The sequence below is a fragment of the Ranitomeya variabilis genome, chromosome 1, assembly GCF_051348905.1.
Source record: "Ranitomeya variabilis isolate aRanVar5 chromosome 1, aRanVar5.hap1, whole genome shotgun sequence".
NCBI lineage: Eukaryota > Metazoa > Chordata > Amphibia > Anura > Dendrobatidae > Ranitomeya > Ranitomeya variabilis.
The window spans coordinates 766,769,801-766,794,940 of NC_135232.1; the positions used below are offsets into that span (position 1 = coordinate 766,769,801).

The 25,140-nt window shown below is 41.1% G+C and overlaps 1 protein-coding gene across 4 annotated transcripts in view; it reads right to left on the minus strand.

Moving 5' to 3' along the window:
* Nucleotides 1-25,140, minus strand: part of CRLF1 (cytokine receptor like factor 1) — a 211,527-nt gene that overhangs the window by 60,136 nt on the left and 126,251 nt on the right. For all 4 annotated transcript variants that reach the window (XM_077254565.1, XM_077254486.1, XM_077254336.1 and 1 more), the window contains exons 3-5: nucleotides 16,519-16,648; nucleotides 12,073-12,242; nucleotides 11,217-11,374 (exon numbers count right to left, since the gene is read on the minus strand). In XM_077254565.1, coding sequence (XP_077110680.1) covers nucleotides 11,217-11,374; nucleotides 12,073-12,242; nucleotides 16,519-16,648 — 458 coding nt within the window. The remainder of the gene's footprint in view (nucleotides 1-11,216; nucleotides 11,375-12,072; nucleotides 12,243-16,518; nucleotides 16,649-25,140) is intronic.

A 25,140-nucleotide genomic window follows, 5' to 3' on the forward strand; every position in this document is an offset into this window, starting at 1 on the left:
CTCCGATCCCACCCCCCCGTGCTCTGATCCCACCCCCCATGCTCCGATCCCCCGTGCTCCGATCCCCCTCATACTTACCGAGCCTCCTGGTGTCCGTCTGTCTGCTCCATGGGCAACGCCATCTTCCAAAATGGCGGGCGCATGCACAGTGCGCCCGCCGAATCTGCCTGCCGGCCGGCAGATTCGTTCTAGGTACATTTTGATCACTGTGATAGGTTTTATCACAGTGATCAAAATAAAAAAAATAGTAAATGAACCCCCCCTTTATCACCCCCATAGGTATGGACAATAATAAAAATAAAGAAAATAAATTTACTTTTATTTTTACACTAGGGTTAGGGTTAGAACAAGGGTTAGGGTTAGGGCTAGGGTTAGGGCTAGGGTTAGGGTTAGAATTAGTGTTAGAATTAGAATTAGGGTTAGAATTGGCTATGTGCACACGGTGCGAATTTGGCTGCGGATCCGCAGCGGATTGGCCGCTGCGGATTCGTAGCAGTTTTCCATCAGGTTTACAGTACCATGTAAACCTATGGAAAACCAAATCCGCTGTGCCCATGGTGCGGAAAATACCGTGCGGAAACGCTGCATTGTATTTTCCGCAGCATGTCAATTCTTTGTGCGGATTCCGCAGCGTTTTACACCTGTTCCTCAACAGGAATCCGCAGGTGAAATCCGCACAAAAAAAACGCTGGAAATCCGTGGTTGGGATTAGGGTTAGGGGTGTGTTGGGGTTAGTGTTGGAGTTAGAATTGAGGGGTTTCCACTGTTTAGGCACATCAGAGGTCTCCAAATGCAACATGGCGCCACCATTGATTCCAGCCATTCTTGCGTTCAAAAAGTCAAATGGTGCTCCCTCCCTTCCGAGCCCTGATGTGCGCCCAAACAGTGGTTTACCCCCACATATGGGGTACCATCATACTTAGGTCAAACTGGGCAACAACTATTGGGGTCCAATTTCTCCTGTTACCCTTGCGAAAATAAAAAATTGCTTGCTAAAACATAATTTTTGAGGAAAGAAAAATGATTTTTTATTTTCACGGCTCTGCGTTATAAACTTCTGTGAAGCACTTGGGGGTTCAAAGTGCTCACCACACATCTGGATAAGTTCCTTGAGGGATCTAGTTTCCAAAATGGGGTCACTTGGGGGTTTCTACTGTTTAGGCAGATCAGAGGCTCTGCAAATGCAACATGATGCCTGCAGACCATTCCATCAAAGTCTGCATTTCAAAACATCACTACTTCCCTTCTGAGCCCTGACGTGTGCCCAAACAGTGGTTTACCCCCACATTTGGGGTACCAGCATACTCAAGACAAACTGGGCAGCAACTATTGGAGTCTAATTTCTCCTGTTACCCTTGTGAAAATAAAAAATTGCTTGCTGAAACATAATTTTTGAGGAAAGAAAAATTATTTTTTATTTTCACGGCTCTGCATTATAAACTTCTGTGAAGCACTTGTGGGTTTAAAATGGTCACCGCACATCTAGATTAGTTCCATGGGAGGTCTTGATTCCAAAATGTGGTCACATGTGGGGGAGCTTCAAAGTTTAGGCACACAGGGGCTCTCCAAACATGAAATGGTGTCCGCTAATGATTGAAGCTAATTTTTCATTCAAAAAGTCAAATGGCGCTCCTTCCCTTCCAAGCCCTGCCGTGTGCCCAAACAGTGGTTTACACCCACATGTGAGGTATCAGGGTACTCAGGAAAAAATGCCCAATAAATTTTATGATCCATTTTATCCTGTTGCCCTTGTGAAAATGAAAAAATTGAGGCTGAAAGAAATTTTTTGTGAAAAAAAAGTACTTTTTCATTTTTACAGATCAATTTGTGAATCACCTGGGGGTTAAAAGTGCTCACTATGCATCTAGATAAGCTCCTTGGGGGGTCTAATTTCCAAAATGGGGTCAATTTTGGGGGAGCTCCAATGCTTAGGCACACAGGGGCTCTCCAAATGCGACATGATGTTCGCTAAAGATTAGAGCCAATTTTTCATTGAAAATGTCAAATGGCGCTCCTTCCCTTCTGAGTCCTGTTGTGCGCCCAAACAGTGGTTCCCCCCCCCCCATATGGGGTATCGGCGTACTCAGGACATTTTGTACAATAACTTTTGGGTTCCAGTTTCTCTTTTTACCCTTGGAAAAATAAAAAAAATTGTTGCTAAATGATCATTTTTGTGACTAAAAAGTTAAATGTTCATTTTTTCCTTCCATGTTGCTTCTGCTGCTGTAAAGCACCTGAAGGGTTAATACACTTTTTGAATGTGGTTTTGAGCACCTTGAGAGGTGCAGTTTTTAGAATGGTGTCACTTTTGGGCATTTTCAGCCATATAGACCCTTCAAACTGACTTCAAATGTGAGGTGGTCCCTAAAAAAAATGGTTTTGTAAATTTCGCTGTAAAAATAAGAAATTGCTGGTCAAATTTTAACCCTTATTACTTCCTAGCAAAAAAAAATTTTGTTTCCAAAATTGTGCTGATGTAAAGTAGACATGTGGGTAATGTTATTTATTAACTATTTTGTGTCACATAACTCTCTCTTTTAACAGAATAAAAATTCAAATTTGAAAATTGCGAAATTTTCAAATTTTTTGCCAAATTTCCATTTTTTTTCACAAATAAATGCAAAAATTATCGACCTAAATTTACCACTATCATGAAGCCCATTATGTCACGAAAAAACAATCTCAGAACCGCTAGGATCTGTTGAAGTGTTCCTGAGTTATTACCTCATAAAGGGACACTGGTCAGAATTGCAAAAAATGGCCAGGTCATTAAGGTCAAAATAAAATCACAGCAGGAGCAGACAGGATAGAATAAATGGATTACATACAGTAAATACACATAAAATAGATATATATATAGCTGGCAGTGACACATATAATTAGTACAATGTGTGCAGCTTACTGTACATGTATTTATTAAAATATTTTTCTGAAAAAATAATTTTCATAGCCAGCAGAAGAAAAGCCAATGGCTGGGAGACGATGTTCATAGCCTGGGAAGGGAGTAATACCTATGGAGCTTCCCAGGCTATTACTATCACCTCACAGCTGTAAGCTTAGCCTTTACTGGCTATTAAAATGGAAGACCCTAAAAATCAATGATGTAAGTTCCCCCTATAATTAATAACCAGCAAAGGCTATGAAGACAGCAGTGAGCTGATATTAATAGCCTAGGAAGGGGCCATGTATACCGGCCTCCCCCAGGCTAAAAACATCAGCTCTCAGCCACCCCAGAAAAGGCTCATCTATAAGATGTGCCAATTCTGGCACTTAGCTCTTCCCACTTGCCCTGTAGCGGTGGCAAGTGGGGTGATAGTTGGGGGGTTGATGTCACCTTGTCAGGTGACATCAAGCCCCAAGGTTAGTAATGGAGAGGCACCTCCATTACTAACCCCATATTCATATCGTATAAAAACACACACCCAGAAAAGGTAGTTTTATTCAAAGAATGGCACAGACTCCTTTAATAAATTTTAATAATAATAATCTTTATTTTTATATAGTGCTAACATATTCTGCAGCGCTTTACAGTTTGCACACATTATCATCACTGTCCCCGATGGGGCTCTCAATCTAAATTCCCTATCAGTATGTCTTTGTAATGTGGGAGGAAACCGGAGTACCCAGAGGAAACCCACGCAAACATGGAGAGAACATACAAACTCTTTGCAGATGTTGTTCTTGGTAGGGTTTGAACCCAGGACTCCAAGGCTGCAGTGCTAACCACTGCGCCACCGTTCAGCCATTAAGCCATACTGATGACCTTGCCGATTCTACCACCATCGTCTTCTGCAAAATAGTTGAAATAACAAAAGCAACCATATTCCTTACCTTTCCGCAGAGAATATGATAATCCATTTGTCCTGCGATGGGTCTAGCTCTGCTTCATCTACAGTAGATAGCATGCTGCATGGTTGCATAATGTCATCCAGCAGAGATACTGAGCAGCATTTGATACTCCCATCAGCCATTCCTGCTGTCACTGTTATTAGCGGCAGCAGGTGGCAGCTTATGGGAGCTGTAATCCCATCAGCTGACACCAGTGATCAGAGGTAAACTTTATAACTCCTATCACAGCTGAGCGCTCACAATGCCTTTTCACAGCGGGGGAACCGTGGTTCTCTGACCGGCGGAGATGATTTCACCACCGATCAGAAGCGGTGTTTGCCTTGCTGTTATGCACATGACAGCGCAACAAACAACCGGTTTTCAGACAGCCAATCACAGTAAAGCCACACCAAAGATGGTGCCGGCATTACTGTGATTGGTAAGTAAATAAAGTGCCAAGCATGGTGGAGAGGTCCCCGGAATATAGCGAGGAGAATACCAAATTACTCGCAAGTAACGAATAGCCCAAATAGCGTACTATTTGTGCAAATAACGAATAGTGCCGAATGTATTCGCTCATCTCTAGTAACAGGAAAAAATGGACCTAAAATTTGTTATGCAATTTCTCCTGAGTGTGCCGATACTCCATATGTGGATGAAAACCACTTGGCACACAGCAGAACTTGGAAGAGAATGAGCGCTATTTGACTTTTTGAATGTAAAACTTGCTGGATTAATTAGCTGACCCCATGTTGCGCTTGCAGAACCCCTAATGTGCCTAAGCAGTGGAAACTGCTCACAAGTGACACTATTTTGAAATTTAGACCACTCAGGGAAATTCTATAGATGGGTGAGTGGTGAGCACTATGATCCCCCAGGTGCTTGAGAGAAGTTTATAACATTAAGCAGTGAAAATAAAAAAATCACATTCTTCACACAAAAGTGTTTTTAGACACAAATTTAGCATATCCACAAGGGTAACAGGAGAGATTGCACCATGCAATTTGTTGTACAATTTCTCCTGAGTACGTTCATACTGCATGTGTGGGTGAAAACTATCATTTTGAGCACATCAAGGCTCAGAAGGGAAGGAGCGCCATTTGACTTTTTGAGAGCAAATTTTCTGGAATAATTAGTGGACACTATGTCGCATTTGGAGAGCCCCTAATGTGCCTAAACAATGGAAACCCACCACAAATAACCCCATTCTGGAAACTAGACCCTTCAAGGAACTTATCTAGAGGTGTGGTGAGTATATTGAACCCATAGATGATTCATAGAAGTTTATAATGTTGATTGTGAAAATAAAAAAAATCACAATGTCGCTGTCACTATTGACAGCGACATCACAGAGGTTGAACGCCCTGCGATTATTGCTAGCACCAATTGTGGGTGTCATTGCAGAGTGTTGGATCTCATATAGAGCTGACACCCGCACTCGATCGCTGCAGTGCTCAGCATGAGCCTGCACGATCACGACACCATATATATGTAGGATGCTAGCAGGTGCGTAGGATGCAGTGACACACAGGAGGCAGAGCAAGGGTAGTATGTGTCGGCAGTCTGGCTAGCTGGGGGTATAGGCACAGCTAGCCAGTGTGGGTCCATGGAGAGGGAGTCAACCGTCTCACTTCTCACAAGCTCGTTCCCCGCCATGTGTCTCATCTTCCCACTCAAACTGCTATCTCTGTTGGACCCGCCCCCATCAGTCAGGTGTTCTGAACTGCTCCGGTCAGCAATCTCTTCCCTTAAAACACCGCTGACAGGTCCGACGGGTCCGGCCCAGACATGCAGGAGAGACGGTTAGCTTGGCTCTCCTCCCTTCACTCCCCTGCTCTTTTTCCTCACCAATCCACGGGTGAGGCTCTTCGAGAAGTGTGTGACCATCTTCTCTATCTGTGCGAATTGTTGCCAGATGAAATTCTCTTGGTCATAGCGATTGGATGGCGTGCCAGCTGTTGTTCATTCGGAGCATCTCAGATCAGGAAAAGTAGTGGAGCTCTCTTGTGGGGCAGAATCCGTCTGTGGGGGAAGAGCCATAGGGGAGCTTGCATCCTCTCGTTCTAACCTCTTGGAGCTTAATCCTTCACCCCTTCATCATCCTTTGCTTATACCGGCGTATGGACCATTTCAGGAGACTCGGGCTCCTCTTCTACTCTAACAGGGTTATTAGACAAGCAGGGTCCGAGCAAATTCCGATGAAGAGTTCGAGTGGGAGCATCTTCTTTCCCTGCAGGTTGGACTTTGTAGACAGGTCCCTCTGGACAAGCTCTTCTCTTCACCCGATACGGGGCTTTCTCCCAACGATTTTCCAGCTTGTCTCGAGGGCGCTTCTCCTGCACTAAAACATGGTCTCCAGCTCAAAACTCTGTTGCTCCAGATGAGGTCCTCTCTGCATGTTCTAGCTCCTGTAATCTGGCCTGGAGCAACCGGTGTAAGGTCTGCAGGTGGTGTCAATGTTCTCGAACCCAGGAGGACACCCCTGTACATGAGTAGTCCTCTTCTGGGTCCAATGCCACCTCGGTGATCCCTTTTCCTTCTCCTCTGGCTGAACAGAAGAGAGTAAGGTGTATATCCTGTGGTTCGGTGTATTCAATCAGTATATACCCACACCAGTTCCAAAATGTACTCTGGCCACTGGGCTTTCCAATCTTCCTCTAGAGTTCTTAACATCTGAATTAGTGTACGGTTGAATCGTTCACATGCATCATTACCTTGTGGGTGGTACGGTGTGGTGCGGGACTTGTCAATCTGGTACAGACAGTGCAATTCATCCATTACTTTTCCCAAGAAACAAGCTCCCTGATCGGAGTGATTTCTCTTTGGATACCTATAGGGTTGAATGAAGTTCTTACATATTGCATATGTAGCGAACTTTGCAGTCTGATCTCGTGTCGGAGTCACCACGGCAAATTTTGTGAAGTAATCCATCATTACCAGGCAATGTTCGTAGCCCTGATGGGCCAGGCCGATGGTTAGATAGTCTATTGTCAAGAGTTCCAGAGGAGTGGAGGTTACAATGGACTCAATGGGAGCCTTCTGCTCTGGTGGCTTAGCCAGCTCACATGTCCAGCACTTCCTACAGCCCTCGTCCACTTTTGCCTTCAATTGGGGATGGAAGATGAACCGTTGTAGCCATTGGAAGGTCTTTTCTGAACCAAAGTGGGCTCCTTGCTCGTGTGCAGCGACAGCATTTTCAGATAATGACGTTGTTGGAACAATGACTTGCCAGGTCACATTCGGCTCAGTCCACAGTCGCACTTTCTGATATAGTAAGCCGTTCTTCATCCGTAGTTGTTCCCACTGTCATAAGATCCGCAACACCTCCGGGGACAAGGTACCCCTTTCCAACGAGCTTGGAAGTCTCTGAGAAGCCACACATCGTCTTAACAAAGCCAGTTAGCCATCTTCATGTTGAAGCTGCAGTCACTCATCTCAAGTTCGTTCCAGTATGTCATCTTGGACTGAGTTATGTATCTGTCCCTGCATTGCCACCACCATCCTGGTGGACCTCCAGAATCTAGGGACCTCTTCATCCTCTAGCTCTTCGACTCTGTCCCGCTCAAGTCTGGTACTCTTACTCCAGGACAGGGAATCGGCATGGGTATTTTTTGACTCCTTCTGTAGGTGATTTTATAATGAAATTTCACCATTCTAGCTACCCATTGCTGTTTTAAGGCCCCCCAGTCTCGCATTCTCCAGGAGCGCAAGCGGGTTGATATCAGGGCGCACCAACACTTCTGAGCCAGACAGATCTCTCCATCATAGCCCACACCAACACTAGCAGCTCCAACTTGAAAGAACTGTAATTGTCCAGATTGCATTTGGAATCATGAAGGGACCGACCTGCATAAGCGAACACCCTGTCTCTTCTGTTCTGCGTCTACAACAACACAGCCCCAAGTCCCAGCAGACTCCCATTGGTGTGGAGAATGAGCGGTTGTGAGAAATCTATGTAAGCCAGGATAGGATCTTCGGTGAGTTACTTTTTGAGATCTTGAAAGGCCTCTTCTTGGTACTCCTCCCAGCAGATCATCCAGTTCATGGCTCCTGAGAGTACCCTTTTCAACAGCTCCTGTAAGGGTTTTGCCCATCAAGCAAAGTTCTTCACAAACTGCCTGTACTAACCGGTCAGTCCCAGGAACGCCTGCACATCCTTCACGGTCTCTGGAGTGGGCCAGTCTTGAATCACAGCCACCTTCTGTCTGGAGGGCTCTACCCCTTCGGCAGAAATTACATGGTCCAAGTATTCAATTTGTGTGCAGAACAGATGGCACTTCTGGGGCTTTACTTTTAGTCCATGCTTCTGAAGGCAAGCCAACACTTGTTGCAGGCATTGCAGATGTTCCTTGAATGAAGCCGCAAAGACTATAATGTCATCCAGGTAGATGAGCATTGACTCAAAGTTCAAGTCCCCTAGACATCTCTCCATGAGACGTTGAAAAGTTCCGGGAGCGTTGGCTAGGCCGAACGGCATGTGATTGAACTCGTACAAACCCATGGGGAGAATGAAGGCGGTCTTTGCTCAATCTTGTTCAGACATGGGGATTTGCCAGTAGCTGCTGGCTAGGTCCATAGTAGAAAAGAACCTGGCTTTCCCCAGAGCAGACAGGGACTCCTCAATCCGGGGCTGCGGGTACGAGTCCCTCACCGTACAGGCGTTTAGTTTACGGTAATCCACGCAAAAATGCAAGGTGCCGTCTTTCTTTCTTACCAACACAATTGGGGCAGCCCACAGACTCTGGCTTACCTTGATCACACCGGCCTGCAACATCTGATTTGACATGCTCTTCACTTACTGGTACAACTGTGGGGGAATCTGCCGGTAATGCTCCCGTATGGGCATGGTGCTTCCAGTTGGTATTTTGTGCGTAATGGCCATGGTGCAGCCAAAATCATCTTCATGGAGGGTGAAGACTTCCTTACACTTTCCCAGCAGAGCTTCTACCTATTGCACCTGAGCAGGTTTGAGTTCTGCAAGTTCAGCCCGCATTTGTTCCAATATGGGTTGGCCCTCCTTGATGTAACGTGGTTCTGACACTGACATGGAGTTCACGGACACAGTCCAGGGGACTCCAGGTTGTACCTCCAATTGCACTGTTTGAGGGGGCATTAATTCTTCAGGTAGGTTCATTATTCGGGCCACCACACTTCTGGGGATGACTGAAATGTCCTGATCTCCTAAGTTAATGCACCGCACTGGAACGGTCCCCTCCCTTACAATGGCCAACGTATGTGCCACTAGGAGTCCAATGGGTAGCTGTTCAGAAGAGGATGGTTTGATTTAGACCTCACCCCCCCTTCAAGGGGACACAAGCACGAACGGGCAGGGACAGCATTGTTTGTCTTGGTGGAAGAACAATTTTGGTGGAGGCCAGGACAATTACTTTTCCTAACACTCCTCCCTCAAGGTTAGACTCCTGTACTTGTGCCACTCATGTTAGTTGTTGGAAAATTCTTCTCTGTGGTGTATTTGGGCCCCACTGTTTCAAAGTCTCATTTGAGAGGTCTCTGAGGAGAAGGCTTCCAAACTCCTTCAGCACATTCATCCCCAAGGTGACAATGGGTCCATAATTCACTTCTCCCTGTGTCAGTACCATGCCTTTCCATCCCAGGTCTTTCCCACAGATAGACACTTGCATCCGTACCACCCCAGTGACCGGGATGGGTAGTTGGTAGGCCACCATTAACTTTATCTCAGAGCCCCATTTGGGCCGGTTTGCCAGGGGAAAATGTTGCCGGTAATAAGCCTCTGGCATCGTTGTCACCTGCGAGCCCGTGTCCACCAGGCATCACACTGCACATCCATCCATTTCTGCCCATATCAGTGGGCATGTTGACACTAAACTTGTTGGACTTTCACTACTTTTCCTCACCTGTTCTGGCTCCGGGCTGTGTCCCCCTGGCTCGGAGCCCTCTAGTTTAACGGGAGGCGAGATGCCACTCTTCCACGGCGAGTGCACTCCCATGCAATGTGTCCTCAATCTCCTCAGTTGTAACAAGTGATGAGCCTTGGCTGGCGAAATATTCTGGGGTCATGGTGGGGCTCCGGACCTTCCCTGCCCTCTGGAGGATTACTGTTAGCCTCCGTTTTTCTCTTGATGTCATCCAGTTCTACTTTCACACTCAGAAGTTCTTTCCTCAGTTCTTCCACCAATTGGGGTTCAGCAATAGCATTTACAGACACCAGCACGCTCTGGACCTTTCCCACTGGGACTGTCACCCCCTGCTCCTGTTCACGCAAGCGTGCCTCACCTGTACACGTTCTCGCAGGGCTTGTTTTGTCAGCACGTTGTGCAAACCTGTCACTAGGAGGTCTCATAACATTATGTCTGTAGGTCCTACTCCTCTGCTGTCTTTCCTAATAATTGCAATGTGTTGCTCTTGCAATGCATTCATATATTGGCTCACAGTCTCCCCCTCCTAGTGCATCCTACTAAAAAGGCGTGTTTTCAGCTCTCCTATGTCTGTGGGGTCCCCATGAGTCTCCTCCAAGATCTGCAGCATCTTATTAAAGGTATCCTAGTCTGGTGGGGTCTGCAACATTACTCAATCCCTGGCTTCTCCATCCAGGGCCATAATGGCTACCTCAGCCTCCAGCGCAGAGGTCATGGGGTGCATTCTCATCATGCCTCTAAGGCACTCAGTCCAGCTCCTCAGCACAGTATTGCTCAACATGAACTTGAGCAAATTGCTCAGCATGGCCCCCAAGGAAAGGCTAGTCCTGGAGCCACCCCAACTGCTTGGTCTGCCATCTGCATGCAATTGGACTGCATCCTGCCCACTATGCCAAGTGTAGGATACTAGCAGGTGTGTAGGATGCAGAGACACACAGGAGGCAGAGCAAAGGTAGTATGTGTCGGCAGTCTGGCTAGCTGGGTGTATAGGCACTATACCCCCAATAGGCACAGCTAGTGGGTGTGGGTCCATGGAGAGGGAGTAAACCATCTTACTACTCACAAGCTCGTTCCCCGCCATGTGTCCCATCTTCCCGCTCAAACTGCTATTTCTGTTGGACCTGCCCCCATCAGCCAGGTGTCCTGAACTGCTCTGGTCAGCAATCTCTACCCCCTGAAACACTGGTGACAGCCCTAACAGTTCCGGCCCAAACACGCAGGAGAGACCGATAGCTTGGCTCTCCTTCCTACATATACTTCAGTTTATTGGAATGAAGCTCCCGTGGCCTCATTTATACACAGCACATGTCGAGAAGAGGTTAAAGTGGCTTTGGAAAACATCTGTCACCCACTTGCAATTTGTTATAACAGATTTACTTACCTTCCCCAGGTCCAGTGCTGAGTCGGATAACCCACTCAATTCTTCATATTAACATTCCTATCAGAAATCATATGATACATAATACAATGAAAAATATATAAAACATATACCTTCCATTCCATGCTATCTTCCACTCTATAGCGAATCTGGTACTTGGCTTGAAATAGGAAGTCTTTCAAAGCAGGGGGAGAACTCCAGCGGACACTCAGTTGATCTTCCAAATCCCCTACTCGACTCACATGAACATCGGATGGGGGGTCTGTAGTGACTACAGAAATTGACCATAAACTGTTAGAACTTTTATTAATAATAAAAAATCTAGCCCAAAACTTTGAAAACAACTTACATTTTAATTTACTTCCACCTTACAAATGGCTATCTTTATATTTTGTGTATTCTTGCATACAATATTAAATGTAACACTGTATCCAATACATCTTACAGGATTATTTTCTGCTGCAGTTTAGAAATCAGTGAGGCTACCACAGGTGTCAATTTACCTATTTGCCTTTTATAATATATTGTCTGTGTAATAATGTTGTAATACATATTACTATCCATATACATGTTAGAAAACTGGACCCTAAACGATCAGGTAAAAATTATAGCTGCAGCCAATCACTGATCTCATGCCATCAACAGTAGCAGAGTCGCTGAGCTGAGTGAATAGCTGCAGCAGTGATGCATGCTGTCAAACTGACATTACCGTTGCAGTCAAAACGCATATATCAGAGCAGCAGCGGGGAGGCGGCACTGGACCGAAGGGAGCTGAGTAATATCCCTTTTTGTTTTTTGGTTTACTACTATCTGTTCAGTTGGAGCCCACTTTTGTAAAAGTGGATGAAAAACCTTTAATTTATATATGTGTGCAAAATAGTACATTTTTCTTTAACCTCAAATTTGAAATCAAGTGTGTTGCACACTAATAGTTTCTTCGGGGTGAAGACGTGCTCAAAAGTATCTTACCCACATCAAGAATGTCCAGCGTCATTATGTCAGATGTAGTGGATCCCAGTCTGTTTGAAGCTTCCACCCAAATTTCATAGGGTGTAAAGAGAGCAAGATCTTTAGGAATATGGCAGGAATATTGCCCCATGGTGTGATATTCTTGACATGTATTATCTCTGCCATACCACCTGGAAATATGCAAATCATTATTTTCTTATCTACAATCAATGCTAGTTTTAGACCATTGTACACTATTAGAGTTGAGCGAATTTTTCAAAATTCCGTTCCGATTATGATCGCGCTGAATATTGTTATTGCAATATTTGCAAAACACATCTCAACGTCATTGGAGTCAAAGGGGGTAAAAATTAACAAATATGTTCAAAGCCGATCATCAAACATAAATTTGCCATGAATAGGATACCAATATGGCACGAATATTGCAAATTCAGAATCGGACACCGATTCCGAACATATTCACTTAACTCTATACACTATTACAAAAGATTAGTTACATTACTATTAAAACAACATTCAATGCAATATTTGCTCACTAAATGTAATTGGAAACATGTATATTATGTAGACAAAATAGAGAAAAAATGGAGATACTACTCAAAATAATCAACCAAGTTTAAGATTACAAAATAAAAAGTTAAAAAAAAATGTTGCTTACTCCCAAGGTTATTTATCTGCACTAAATTATATAAATGAGACCCAATACTTATCTTTTATAAATGCTTCTGACTGCCCATACACTTTATATATCTTGGCAGTCCACTTTTATCATGCACTGACATTCTAAAACATCAATGTAGTCTAAGCCAATGTTTACACATTCATTATTTTCAGAATTATACAGAAGTGGTGACGAGTTTCTATTACACTTTTCCTCTGATTGTTCCACTCCTGGTTTTGGCTTACAAAATACTGATGTAAAATACTGACCAAATACTGTATGTGACCTCAGTGGAAGGATAGCATGGTGGCTCATTGTTTAGCACTGTGGCTTTGCAGTGCTGCGGACCTGGGATCAAATCTCACCAAAGATAACATCTGCAAAGATTTCTGCTTCTGTTTGTGTGGATTCCCTCTGGGTACTCTGGTTTCCTACCACAATCCAAAGAGATAGGGAACTTAGATTGCGAGCCTTAATGGACAGCAATGACAAAATCTGCAAAGCACTGTATTGAATGAAAGCTATATAAGCTTCTTTCACTTCTCAGCTGGTATGTTCTCCCTTATTTCTATTGCAGTTTGTTCAAGCTCTTGAATATTTGCATAGTTGTTTTTCCCAGTGGCAGATTTCAGCTAACCCCAAAATTCAATGGGATTGAGGTCAGTACTCATTGTTGGCCATTTTCAAAGGGTCCATTTTTTCATATTCAATCATTCCTGTCTACTTGTGGATGTGTGCTTTGGGTCATTGTCTTGCTGGAGGACCCATGATCTTCAACTCAAACCAAGTTTTCTTACACTGGGTAGGACATTTCACACTAAAATCTATTGATAATTCTCTGATTTCATGATTTCTGTGATATGACCAAGGCCTCCAGTACCAGACACTTCAAGAAAATCCCAACAGTATTATGGATCCTCCACTATGCTTAACCCCTTTCTGGCCTCGGACGGGATAGTACGTCCGAGGTCAGATACCGCACTTTGATTCAGGGCTCCTGCATCAAAGCCGGGACATGTCAGCTGTTTTGAACAGCTGACTTGTGCCCACAATAGCGGCGGGTGAAATCATGATTCACCCACCGCTATTAACTAGCTAAATGCCACTGTCAAATGCAGACAGCAGCATTTAACCGGCGCTTCCGGCCGGGCAGCCGGAAATGAGCGCATCGCTGACCCCCGTCACATGATCGGGGGTCAGCGATGCCTCTGAATAGTAACCATAGAGGTCCTTGAGACCTTTATGGTTACTGATCGCCAGTAGCTGTGAGCGCCACCCTGTGGTCGGCGCTCATAGCACACCTGCATTTCTGCTGCATAGCAGTGATCTAATGATCGCTGCCATGTTGCAGAGCCGATCGTGTTGTGCCAGCTTCTAGCCTATGGAGGCTATTGAAGCATGGCAAAAGTAAAAAAAAAGTAAAAAAAATATGAAAAAAATAAAAAATATATAAAAGTTTAAATCACCCCCCCTTTCGCCCCATTTAAAATAAATCAATTAAAAAAAAATCAAACCTACACATATTTGGTATTGCCTCGTTCAGAATCGCCCGATCTATCAATAAAAGAAGCATTAACCTGATTGCTAAATGGCGTAGCGAGAAAAAAATTCAAAACGCCAGAATTACGTTTTTTTGGTCGCCGCAACATTGCATTAAAATGCAATAACGGGCGATCAAAAGAACATATCTGCACCGGAATGGTATCATTAAAAACACCAGCTCAGCACGCAAAAAAATAAGCTCTCAACCGACCCCAGATCATGAAAAATGGAGGCGCTACGGGTATCGGAAAATGGCGCATTTTTTTTTCAGCAAAGTTTGTATTTTTTTTTCACCTCTTAGATAAAAATGAACCTAGTCATGTTAGGTGTCAATGAACTTGTAATGACCTGAAGAATCATAATGACAGGTCAGTTTTAGCATTTAGTGAACCTAGCAAAAAAGCCAAACAAAAAACAAGTGTGGGACTGCACTTTTTTTGCAATTTCACCGCAATTGGAATATTTTTCGCGTTTTCTAGTACATGACATGGTAAAACCAATGATGTCGTTCAAAAGTACAACTCGTCCCGCAAAAAATAAGCCCTCACATGGCCAAATTGACGGAAAAATAAAAAAGTTATGGCTCTGGGAAGGAGGGGAGTGAAAAATGAACACGGAAAAACGGAAAATCCCAAGGTCATGAAGGGGTTAACTGTTGGTAGGGTATTTTTTCCTTATAAGCTTCATTGCACAGTCTGTAAATAAACTGTTACTTTGCATTGCTAAAAATCTCTATTTTTGTTTCATCTGTAAGCAGAACATTTTCCCAGAAGGATTATGGTAAGTTATGGTACTCTTTGGCAAAGATCAGTTGTTCCTTTTTGTGTCTTTTCTTCAGTAATGGTTTCTTCCTTGGCCTTTGCCCATAATGCTCTGCTTGGTTTAGTGCACATGATACTTGTTGAAACCATGACCCCAGACTGTTCCAGGTTGGCCTTCAGGTCTTTGGATATTTGATGTGGTGTTTTTTCCACCATTCGCATCAACCTTTAAAGAAATATCTTGTCAATGTTCCTCTTTCTCTCACATTCTGGGAGGTTTTTGATGGTTCCATGCTTGGTAAACTTCTTAATAAACATTTTAAACTGAAATATAGAGGTCTTTGGAGATGGCATTATACCCTTTGGAAGTCTTGTGTTTGCTGATACCTGTTCTGATGTTCTCGACAGCTCATTTGTCTTCACTATTGTGACAAACCAACAGGGCCTACCATGTGGCTTTTTTAACACTGAAGTCATCATTCACTGGCTAATTCATATCTCATGGGCATCAGCAATTAATCACAGGTAATTCTCATTTGTGCTTTACCACAGGCAAGTAAAAAAGTTTCTATACTAATGTAATGTAAAGGGTGCCAATAGCAGTGTCACAGCAAGCTTTAGGTTTTTCTATTTGTCCCTCCCATTGTTTTTTTGTTTTGAATTATTGTTTAAATTTGTTCTTTTTGTATTTAACATGAGTTCTCTATACAAAAAAACTTTCACTTGATTCATTTTTTTCAGGAGATATTTCACATTATGTACTTAAACTTCATGGGTGCCAATAACGATGATCAGGACTGTAAAATGGGCAACAATTATTTGAACATCCTAGCAAGAAAAAATATTAGAGTCATTAAAATCGCATGTACAATAAAACTGGAAAATGTGTCTGGTCAGAAAAGAGGGGGGGGGGGATGACTCTGCAATGAATTGGTTAACCATTGCTTTAATAGTCTGAAACTGTATTCACATCTGCATTGAAAATATCAAGGAGAAACGTAGTTGCAGATTCTGAAAGTTCTTATAGAAACAATGACAATGCATGCAGCAGTATTGTTCTAGTCTAAATAATAGACTCTGTGATAGAGCCAAAGAGATCACATTATAAACCCATGGAGAACATCCTATGAAAGAACTGACACTGTGTCATGGCTTCATTATAAGAACCTAAATGTAAGCAACATCCTAAATGCCCCCGCCCTACTGTTTCCTTCCCCATAACCCTGTAGACTGTAAGCCTGCAAGAGCATTGTCCCTCAGTACCAGTCTCTCACAATTAGTTTGTTCACTGTAATTTATCTAATTTGCATGTAATCCTTTTTCACATGCACAGCATCACAGAATGAATGATGCTTTAAAAATAGATAATGATAAATAGAAGTAATAATAATAATAATGCTGTTAAAAATGTCAAATAAGATATATTCCAATTCATTTATAAAACTCAATTATTTTTCATGTAACATTATGACACCCAAATACCTGAGCTTGTACTTCAAAGTGTAGTTAGTGTGCAGGTAGGTTTCTCCTTCACTCCCAGGAACCCACTTACAGGTTAAATCTTTCATATTCTTTGACCAGCATGTTATATTGGTTGGTTTCTCTGGTGGCACTGCAACAAGGAATTAAAAAAAAGATATTTCATGTTAGAAATCAAATTGAATATCATTTGTTAGTTTATAAGTAGTGTTGAGTGATACCTTCCGATATGCAAAGGTATCGGTATCGGATTGGATCGGCCGATATCCAAAAAGTATCGGATATTGCCGATACCGATACCCGATACCAATGCATATCAATGGGACACAAAATATCAGAATGGTTTGAGGAAACTCTCCTTCAGGCCCTGGGATCCATATTCATGTATAAAATAAAGAATAAAAAATATTGATATACTCACCCCTCTGACGGCCCCGGCTCTCACCGGTCCAAGCGTCTCCCTCCATTTCTAAGAATGCAGAGTAAAGGACCTTCGATGACGTCGCGGCTTGTGATTGGTCGCGTGACCGCTCATGTGACCGCTCACGCGACCAATCACAAGCCGCGACGTCATCGAAGGTCATTCACTCCCTGCATTCTTAGGAGCGGAGTCACCGCTAAGCGCCAGGGGCCATCGGAGGGGTGAGTATATCAATATTTTTTTATTTTTAGTATTTATTTTTTACATGAATATGGATCCCAGACCCTGAAGGAGAGTCTCCTCTCCTCCAGACCCTGGGAACCATATGCACCGCACACTTCCGATTCCGATTTCGCAAAAATATCGGAACTCGGTATCGGAATTCCGATACAGCAAATATCGGCCGATACCCGATACTTGCAGTATCGGAATGCTCAACACTATTTATAAGGTGTTACTTAATATGAGTAGAGAAAACTACATGTATGGATTTCTTGTAAAAAAAAATTCAAATTTTATTCCAATTTGAGTAAAAATCAGCGTATTGTAGTATTGCATATAGTCTATAGAAAACATGTGACGCATTTCTGACGTGTAGTCTCCATTGTGCTATGTACAATTTAATCCAATAATTTTCATATAGTCCTACTAAATGTGTTTCATGGGGCAAAAAGTTGGTAAAACAATTTCAGTAGTCTCTGTTAAGATGCTACTGTTCTTGAAGGAAGCATGATTAAAATGGCAGTGTTTCCTCTTTACAATTTACTGCATAGAATACAATAGTTAGAAATATAAATGTACAATTATGCTGTACTATATATATATATATATATATATATATATATATATATATATATTGTAAGATAGCGGTACCTGAGTGGGTAGGGGGACACTCGCTTGGCAACGTGATCCCACCCCGCAGTCTCTTATGATTTATTCACACTGTGGGGCTGGGATTCTTTAGCCGCACATGCACGCAGGCGCAGTAAGCAAGACATCAAGTGATGTCAGTGGTTGGGCAGCGCGAACTGCGCATGCCCAAGGCAGAATATGACAGCGCAGGCACCTGGAGAATTGAATAACGCCGAGGAGGCGGTGCCCGGCTCACAGAGTGACAGATGTGGTGCATCTGGATTAGGGGGGAAAGACCTGCCCCCCTGGCGATTTGAAGGTATGAGGGACAAATTTAGAAAGCGATTATTTCTGCAGTGCAACAAACAATAACTAAAAGAGCCACCTTGTCAGCAGCATTAGTGCTGCACAAGATGGCTCTTTTAGCTACTAACGCCTGGGGGGGTGACAGGTTCCCTTTAATGCTGAACACTATATATATATATATATATATATATATATATATATATTTATATAATTATATAATTAATACTATTATAGGTAATGGTGAAGAGCTCATTGGCTATGAATGTGGCACCGTCATAGCATGCCAGTTTTGCCACAGGTAAGTTCATTATATTTCTGACATGTTAGATTTGGCATGATCAACTCCAAGTGTTAAGTGTCAGCATCTAGGAGTAACAACAGCTGAACAGTAAAAAGATAAACCACACAAAGACACAGAGCTGGCTCACACTTCAAATCATCTGGTGCATCACTCACTACAGAGTTTGCAACTGCCTTTGTAAATGAAAGTAAAAGAACTGAGCATCAAGAACTTCTTGAAATGTCAAGTGACAATAGGAGTGTTGGAGTAGCACTTTGCCATTGGACAGTCCAGTTGTTGAAATGTGTTCTCTAGAGTTACGCACCACAATTATGGCAGTCTGATGGATAGATCTGGGTTTAGATGAGGTCGGTTGAGAGCTACAAACGGCAATGTATAGTCTCTGCTGTTACATTTGTGTGGGAGATATATTAATTTGGAATTTCTAGTCAGAATTTCGTCTAGACTTCTTATTTTTAATAATGAGTAATGCTATTGCTACAGCTTAGGTCCTACAGACGCATCAATGATTTTTCATACCAATGAAAAAAGGTAGTTTTTAACCAATTCTCTGATCAGAGTTCAAGATTTCAATAATGAACATGCATAAAACCCTACAAAAAACAAAACCCTGTGACAGCTTTATCCTCTAAATCATTCATTTTAAATTTTAATTCTTCTTAAAAATGAAAATTCATTATTAAAGCTACTTCAGCTGTTATATTCAGATCTGGCATTATTGGCAGTTAAAAGCATGAAAGAATACGAGAACTTAAGGTGTGCATTGTCATCCCAACAAACTTCTGAAACCATTGCCAATAGCGATGTGAATTGTAAAAGAGAATAGGAGGAGATAAAGTAGCAAAAAAATATAGAATAGGTGGAGTGAACAGATATGGAAATGAAGAGAAAAAATAGAAATAGAGGTATATTCTTATACATCATGCAGTACCATCAAAGAGTCATTTGATTGGCTCCAAATTTATTCTGCCGCGCCACACGACAACTCCAAACATACAGCCAATGTCATTAAGAAGTATCTCATAAAGAAGAACAAATAGTTCTGAAGTGATAATATGCCCCCATCTTTAAATCTGTGTAGGATTACATGAAGAGACAGAAGGATTAGTGCTAGCCTTCATGCACAGAAGAACTGTGGTTAGTCCTCCAAGATGTTTGGTAAAACCTCCATAACAAGTTACTTCAAAACCTGCAGTATATGCAGAAGAATTGATGCTGTTTGGAAGCTCATATCAAATATTTTAGATTTCTTTTTTGCTTATTCACTTTCCATGTTTTCAATTGATAAATAATGTATAAACTTTTCTATTTTTGAATGCATTATTATTTAGTTGCAGCACTTTTTCCACATTTGTCTAAAACTTTTGCACAGTACTTAATATAAGACAGAAAAGAAGAAGATATAGGCATCGGTTACTTGGCAGGTGGCTTCTTGCTTGCCAAGTAACTGATGTAGCTGTGAAAAAAGGTGGATTAAATAGTGACAGGCATCTCAATCTTCCAAAGTATCAACTGAGGTAGCCCCAGGTAAAGTCAAATGAAATTCATTAAGGAGCAGTGAAAAGCTAAGACGTGTTGAAATTCTGAGTCCTTTGACCTGGGTAACAATGTTATTTTAAGCGCAGTTGGTTTTGCTAAAATAAAATAAATCTAGAGCAAAACAGACACATTCCATGGGAAAGAGATCTTCTATCATATTACATATGGATATGTGATGAAAGCTTTCCCTCGTGTTTTGTGTTTCTTCTAGTGATAGTTCAATGAGTTTTAATCCCCTATGATAGGAGTCTGACAAAATGGTATTCCAACACATTATCTAGTTTGTTCCCTGTGGACAAAGACAGTTGTACATAGCATAATGAATCTTCACACTACTCATGTCCCCATAGAAGAGTTCATTACTTGAGGAAGTTTGAAGAGTATAAAACTGATCTATCCTTATTCATAATGCAGTAAAATAGCAGAAATGTAACACATTTAATATGAGCTTAATGGTTTATTTGATTTTTCCATAACAACATAACATAATTAGGCATCATTTATCAAAATGCCATACAGAGAAATTGGCCTTTTGCCCATAAGAGAAAATCAGAGCTCAATTTTTATTTTTATCTAAGCAGTTTATGTAATTTAAGCTCTTCTGTGATTGGTTGCCATAGGTATAAAGGCCCATATGACTTTTCATTAAAAAGAAAAAAAAGTAAGGAAGCTATAACATATTGTTTTTGTCATTGTCTTTTTACATACTTTTTTCACTATCATTTGTTAATATGTTTTGAAGTTCTATGGAAACCTTTTGACAAAAAATCTGAAATTTTGCCATATATTCAGTATGGTTTTATTTTAGGAACCCCTACTCAGAAAATGCAACAAATCAAAACACTTTAATCTAGAAATCTTAACATAGACCAAAGAGTAAACATTGCTTTATTTAAACCTAGAATAAACTGCTTTAAATTATATACTGAAAAAATGCTCTCAAATCCAAAATGTATAAATGAATGGTCTAATTAATAACAATAACAAATAGGACCTCAGTTCTTTCGCATGGACTAGTGTTTGTGTAAAAAAAAAATTGTAGCTTGCACTATTATCTTCCGTATTTAGGCTGAGAATTGCCCATTCAAGTCAATGGGTGCGCTAAAAAAATTGGATCCCATATGGATCATCTCTGTTGCATCCGATTTCCAAGGCTACATTGTAATTATGAACTTAAGAGACTATTTGATCATGTACATTTAAATCTGTTGATGTAAAAATAAAAATGCTACATAGATGTAAAAAAATGGACACACAGATGAGCCACAGATGGAATATGGATGACAATATGGGTGAAAAGTATCCAAACTTTCTCAATTTTTCACATGCTCATATGAAACTTGTCCTCATTGCCAGTTTGGTCTTGCAATTGGCAAGGGTCACAAAATAATTTCCTAAATTGAAATAATGTAAATATATTTTATGCAACAAACCCAAAACCCTAAACAAAACAAATAAAAGCAGAAACTGTTTCTAGGACAAAAACAGGGATTAAAACACAAGGCATATGACCAGCATACCAGCATTATACTGTAACTAATGGGTGACTATGCACATGGCACTATATTGCACATTGTGTTAATGCTGATCTCTTTTATATTCTGTCAGTACCATATTATCCATGTGTTATCTGAACATGTGCAGTGCACCTTTTATCTTCATTTAATATTGATATCACTTTAAAAAAGTGTCTTTTATACCTATTTTAGATATTGATTATTTTAACATGCTTCTATTGGTTATCATGCTGGTCATATGATTCGCATCCTAGTGCCAATTTTTAGCCTAGAAAACAAAATCTAGCACAATGCACCAATGTTTTCCTTTGTCTTGTTTATTTATTTTTATGAAATAATACATATTTTTATGGATAAATATTTAGACATATTTACTTTTTTAAATTCAAAAGGTGCACTCCATATATTGTTTAGCACTCCATTGATATACAGGAGCTGCCTGCTCCATTATTACTCTTTGGCATCTGTATTTTTACATCAACAGTTAAAAATGAACATGATCAAATAGAATTTCCTAGGTTAAAAACTGCAATGTTTCTGTAAAAATTGGATGCAATACAGGAGATCTATATGAGATTAGCACACCCACCACCTTCAGACTTAATAAGCAAGTCTCAGCCAAAATGCAGAAGAGAATATTGTATGCTTCAAATTTTTTCAGATGGGTGTTCTCCATGCAAAAAACTGTCATCCAGACAGCCCTAGTGAATTACGTTTTTCAGTATGTTGTTTGGTTTTTACAGACAGCACACGTCGATATAAAATGCTTGCCTGAACAAGCCCTGAGACTACGGCTGACACAGAGAATGGTTAGATACTTGGGACCATCCTGATTGGGTACACCTTGCCACAGTGGGATGGCTTTTATACTCTTTTGATCAAAATGGTTCCAACCATTTATGCCATGTTTTTCCATGTATTATTATTATTTATTAACTTGCTGCAGGACATCTATTTATTGTTTTTATTCTAGGTTTTGTCGATTAAAGGCCATCGCTTGACTGTCCACCTACAAATTGCTCTTATACTAACAGGCATGCTGGCCAAGGATTTCAATTTTGCTTCACTAGATAGATTTGGGGTAGGGGCCACTACCTTTTGGGATTTGCACCTTGACTGTTTAGATTTCCACAGGCTGATGCACAACACAGTCAGATCCAGGTCCCCATCTATTTTGAGGTTTGCCAGCACATCCTAATTGGGTACCCCTTGCCACAGTGGGATGGCTTTTGTGCTCTTTTGATCAAAATGTTGCCAACTAAGTATGCTATGCTTTTACAGGTATTACTAATATTTATTTACTTACTGCAGTGTGTCTGTTAATTGTTTTTACTCTAAATGTTGCCCTAAATCGAACTAGAACATTTTTTTAGATGTGAAATTAAATAAAAAAGGTCAGTTTCTGACTGCTTCCATACTGCCCAACACGTAGACATACTACAGCTCCTGTGATTCCTCTTGTGGGTTAACCATATGTTGTTTTTATTCCTGATATTATAATATGAAATAAGCACTCCCATCAAAGTTTGTATCCTCTTAACATATTGCAATCACCTTATTATATAGCACTGTATATTACAATTGTTCATTTTTCCTTTCTACCCAGTTAATTCTTATGTTTTCCATTAGGTCTATGGTATCACGTGATTAAAATCTGACTAGCTGAATCCCTCTAAGCTCTATGTAGAAACAGGAGGTTAATTTTCTCTGTATGAGTCATTTGTCACTACAAAAGTCAATGGCGGGGGGATGGGCAGAGCAGCTAGGTCAGGAGCTGAAGAGAACAATGATTTTTGCAGGGACAAAAGACTTTCTGTTTCTAAATGGAGTAGAGAAATGAGTGCTATATAATATGATTGCAATATTTAAAGAGGATTTTTTTTTATAGGAATGCTTCTTAAAAAGAGACATTAATGCTGATTAGTAGCAGTGTGATAAAGGTGCATCACCCTGAACTGACTGAATAGAAACTTGAACCCTGTTTTATGGATGCCATGAGTAAAATTCACAATTGTTAGTATTATTTCATCTTTTATTTAAATATTTTTTTCTCTAAAGTATTTTATTTTAAATGTGGCTAGTAATGACAAAACTATTAATGGAGAAACTATAGAGAAGATTTTGCAGCACCAAATAAATAAAATGTTCTGCTCAAATAATGGGCTTTAATGGAGATCAACAAGAAGATCTATTAAGTAGTTTGCTGAGATGCAAAGTAGCCAAACTGCAATAAATATCTGATTTTGTTTCACATTCTTAACCCTCATTACTACATTTTACTTTATTACTTAATGTTATAGGCTCCATTGAGCTTCACTGCTCCTGTATTTCCATTACAATGCTTTATGCTCTGCGTTCTTCAAACTAAATTTTACTATGATCAGTGATAACAAAAATTCCCCATGAAGTGTCACCTGCTTAACCCAGCAGGAAGTACGGCGGCGTCTAAAAATCACTAAAATTGACAAATCTCCAGGCCCAGCTGGGATACACCCTCGAGTACTGCAGGAATGAAGTACAGTCATTGATAGACCATTATTTTTAATCTTTAGAGACTCCATAATAACAGGGTCTGTACCACAGGAGTGGCGTATAGCAAATGTGGTGCCAATATTCAAAAAGGGGACAAAAACTGAACTCGGAAATTATAGGCCAGTAAGCTTAACCTCTACTGTGGGTAAAATCCTGGAGGGTTTTCTAAGGGATGCTATACTGGAGTATCTGAAGAGGAATAACCTCATGACGCCATATCAACATGGGTTTACTAGGGACCGTTCATGTCAGACTAATCTGATCAATTTCTATGAAGAGGTAAGTTCTGGACTGGACCAAGGGAACCCAGTGGACGTAGTGTATATGGACTTTTCAAAAGCTTTTGATACGGTGCCACACAAATGGTTGATACATAAAATGAGAATAATGGGGGTAGGAGAAAATATGTGTAAGTGGGTTAAGAGCTGGCTCAGGAATAGGAAACAAAAGGTGGTTATTTATGGAGCACACTCGGACGGGGTCGTGGTTAGCAGTGGGGGTACCACAGGGGTCAGTATTGGGCCCTCTTCTTTTTTTAAATATTTATTAATGACCTTGTAGGGGGCATACAGAGCAGAATTTCAATATTTGCAGATGACACTAAACTCTGCAGGGTAATTAATACAGAGGAGGACAATTTTATATTACAGGATGATTTATGTAAACTAGAAGCTTGGGATGATAAATGGCAAATAAGCTTTAATGGGGATAAATGTAAGGTCATTCACTTGGGTAGAAGTAATAAGATGCATAACTATGTGCTTAATTCTAAAACTCTGGGCAAAACCATCAATGAAAAAGACCTGGGTGTATGGGTGGATGACAAACTCACATTTAGTGGCCAGTGTCAGGCAGCTGCTACAAAAGCAAATAAAATAATGGGATGCATTAAAAGAGGCATAGATGCTCATGAGGGGATTTTACCTCTATACAAATCACTAGTTCAACCACACTTAGAATACTGTGTACAGTTCTGGTCTCCGGTGTATAAGAAAGACATAGCTGAACTAGAGCAGGTGTAGAGAAGAGTGACCAAGGTTATTAGAGGACTGGGGGGTCTGCAATACCAAGATAGATTATTACAGTTGCGGTTATATAGTTTGGAAAAACGAAGGCTAAGGGGTGATCTTATTTTAATGTATAAATATATGAGGGGA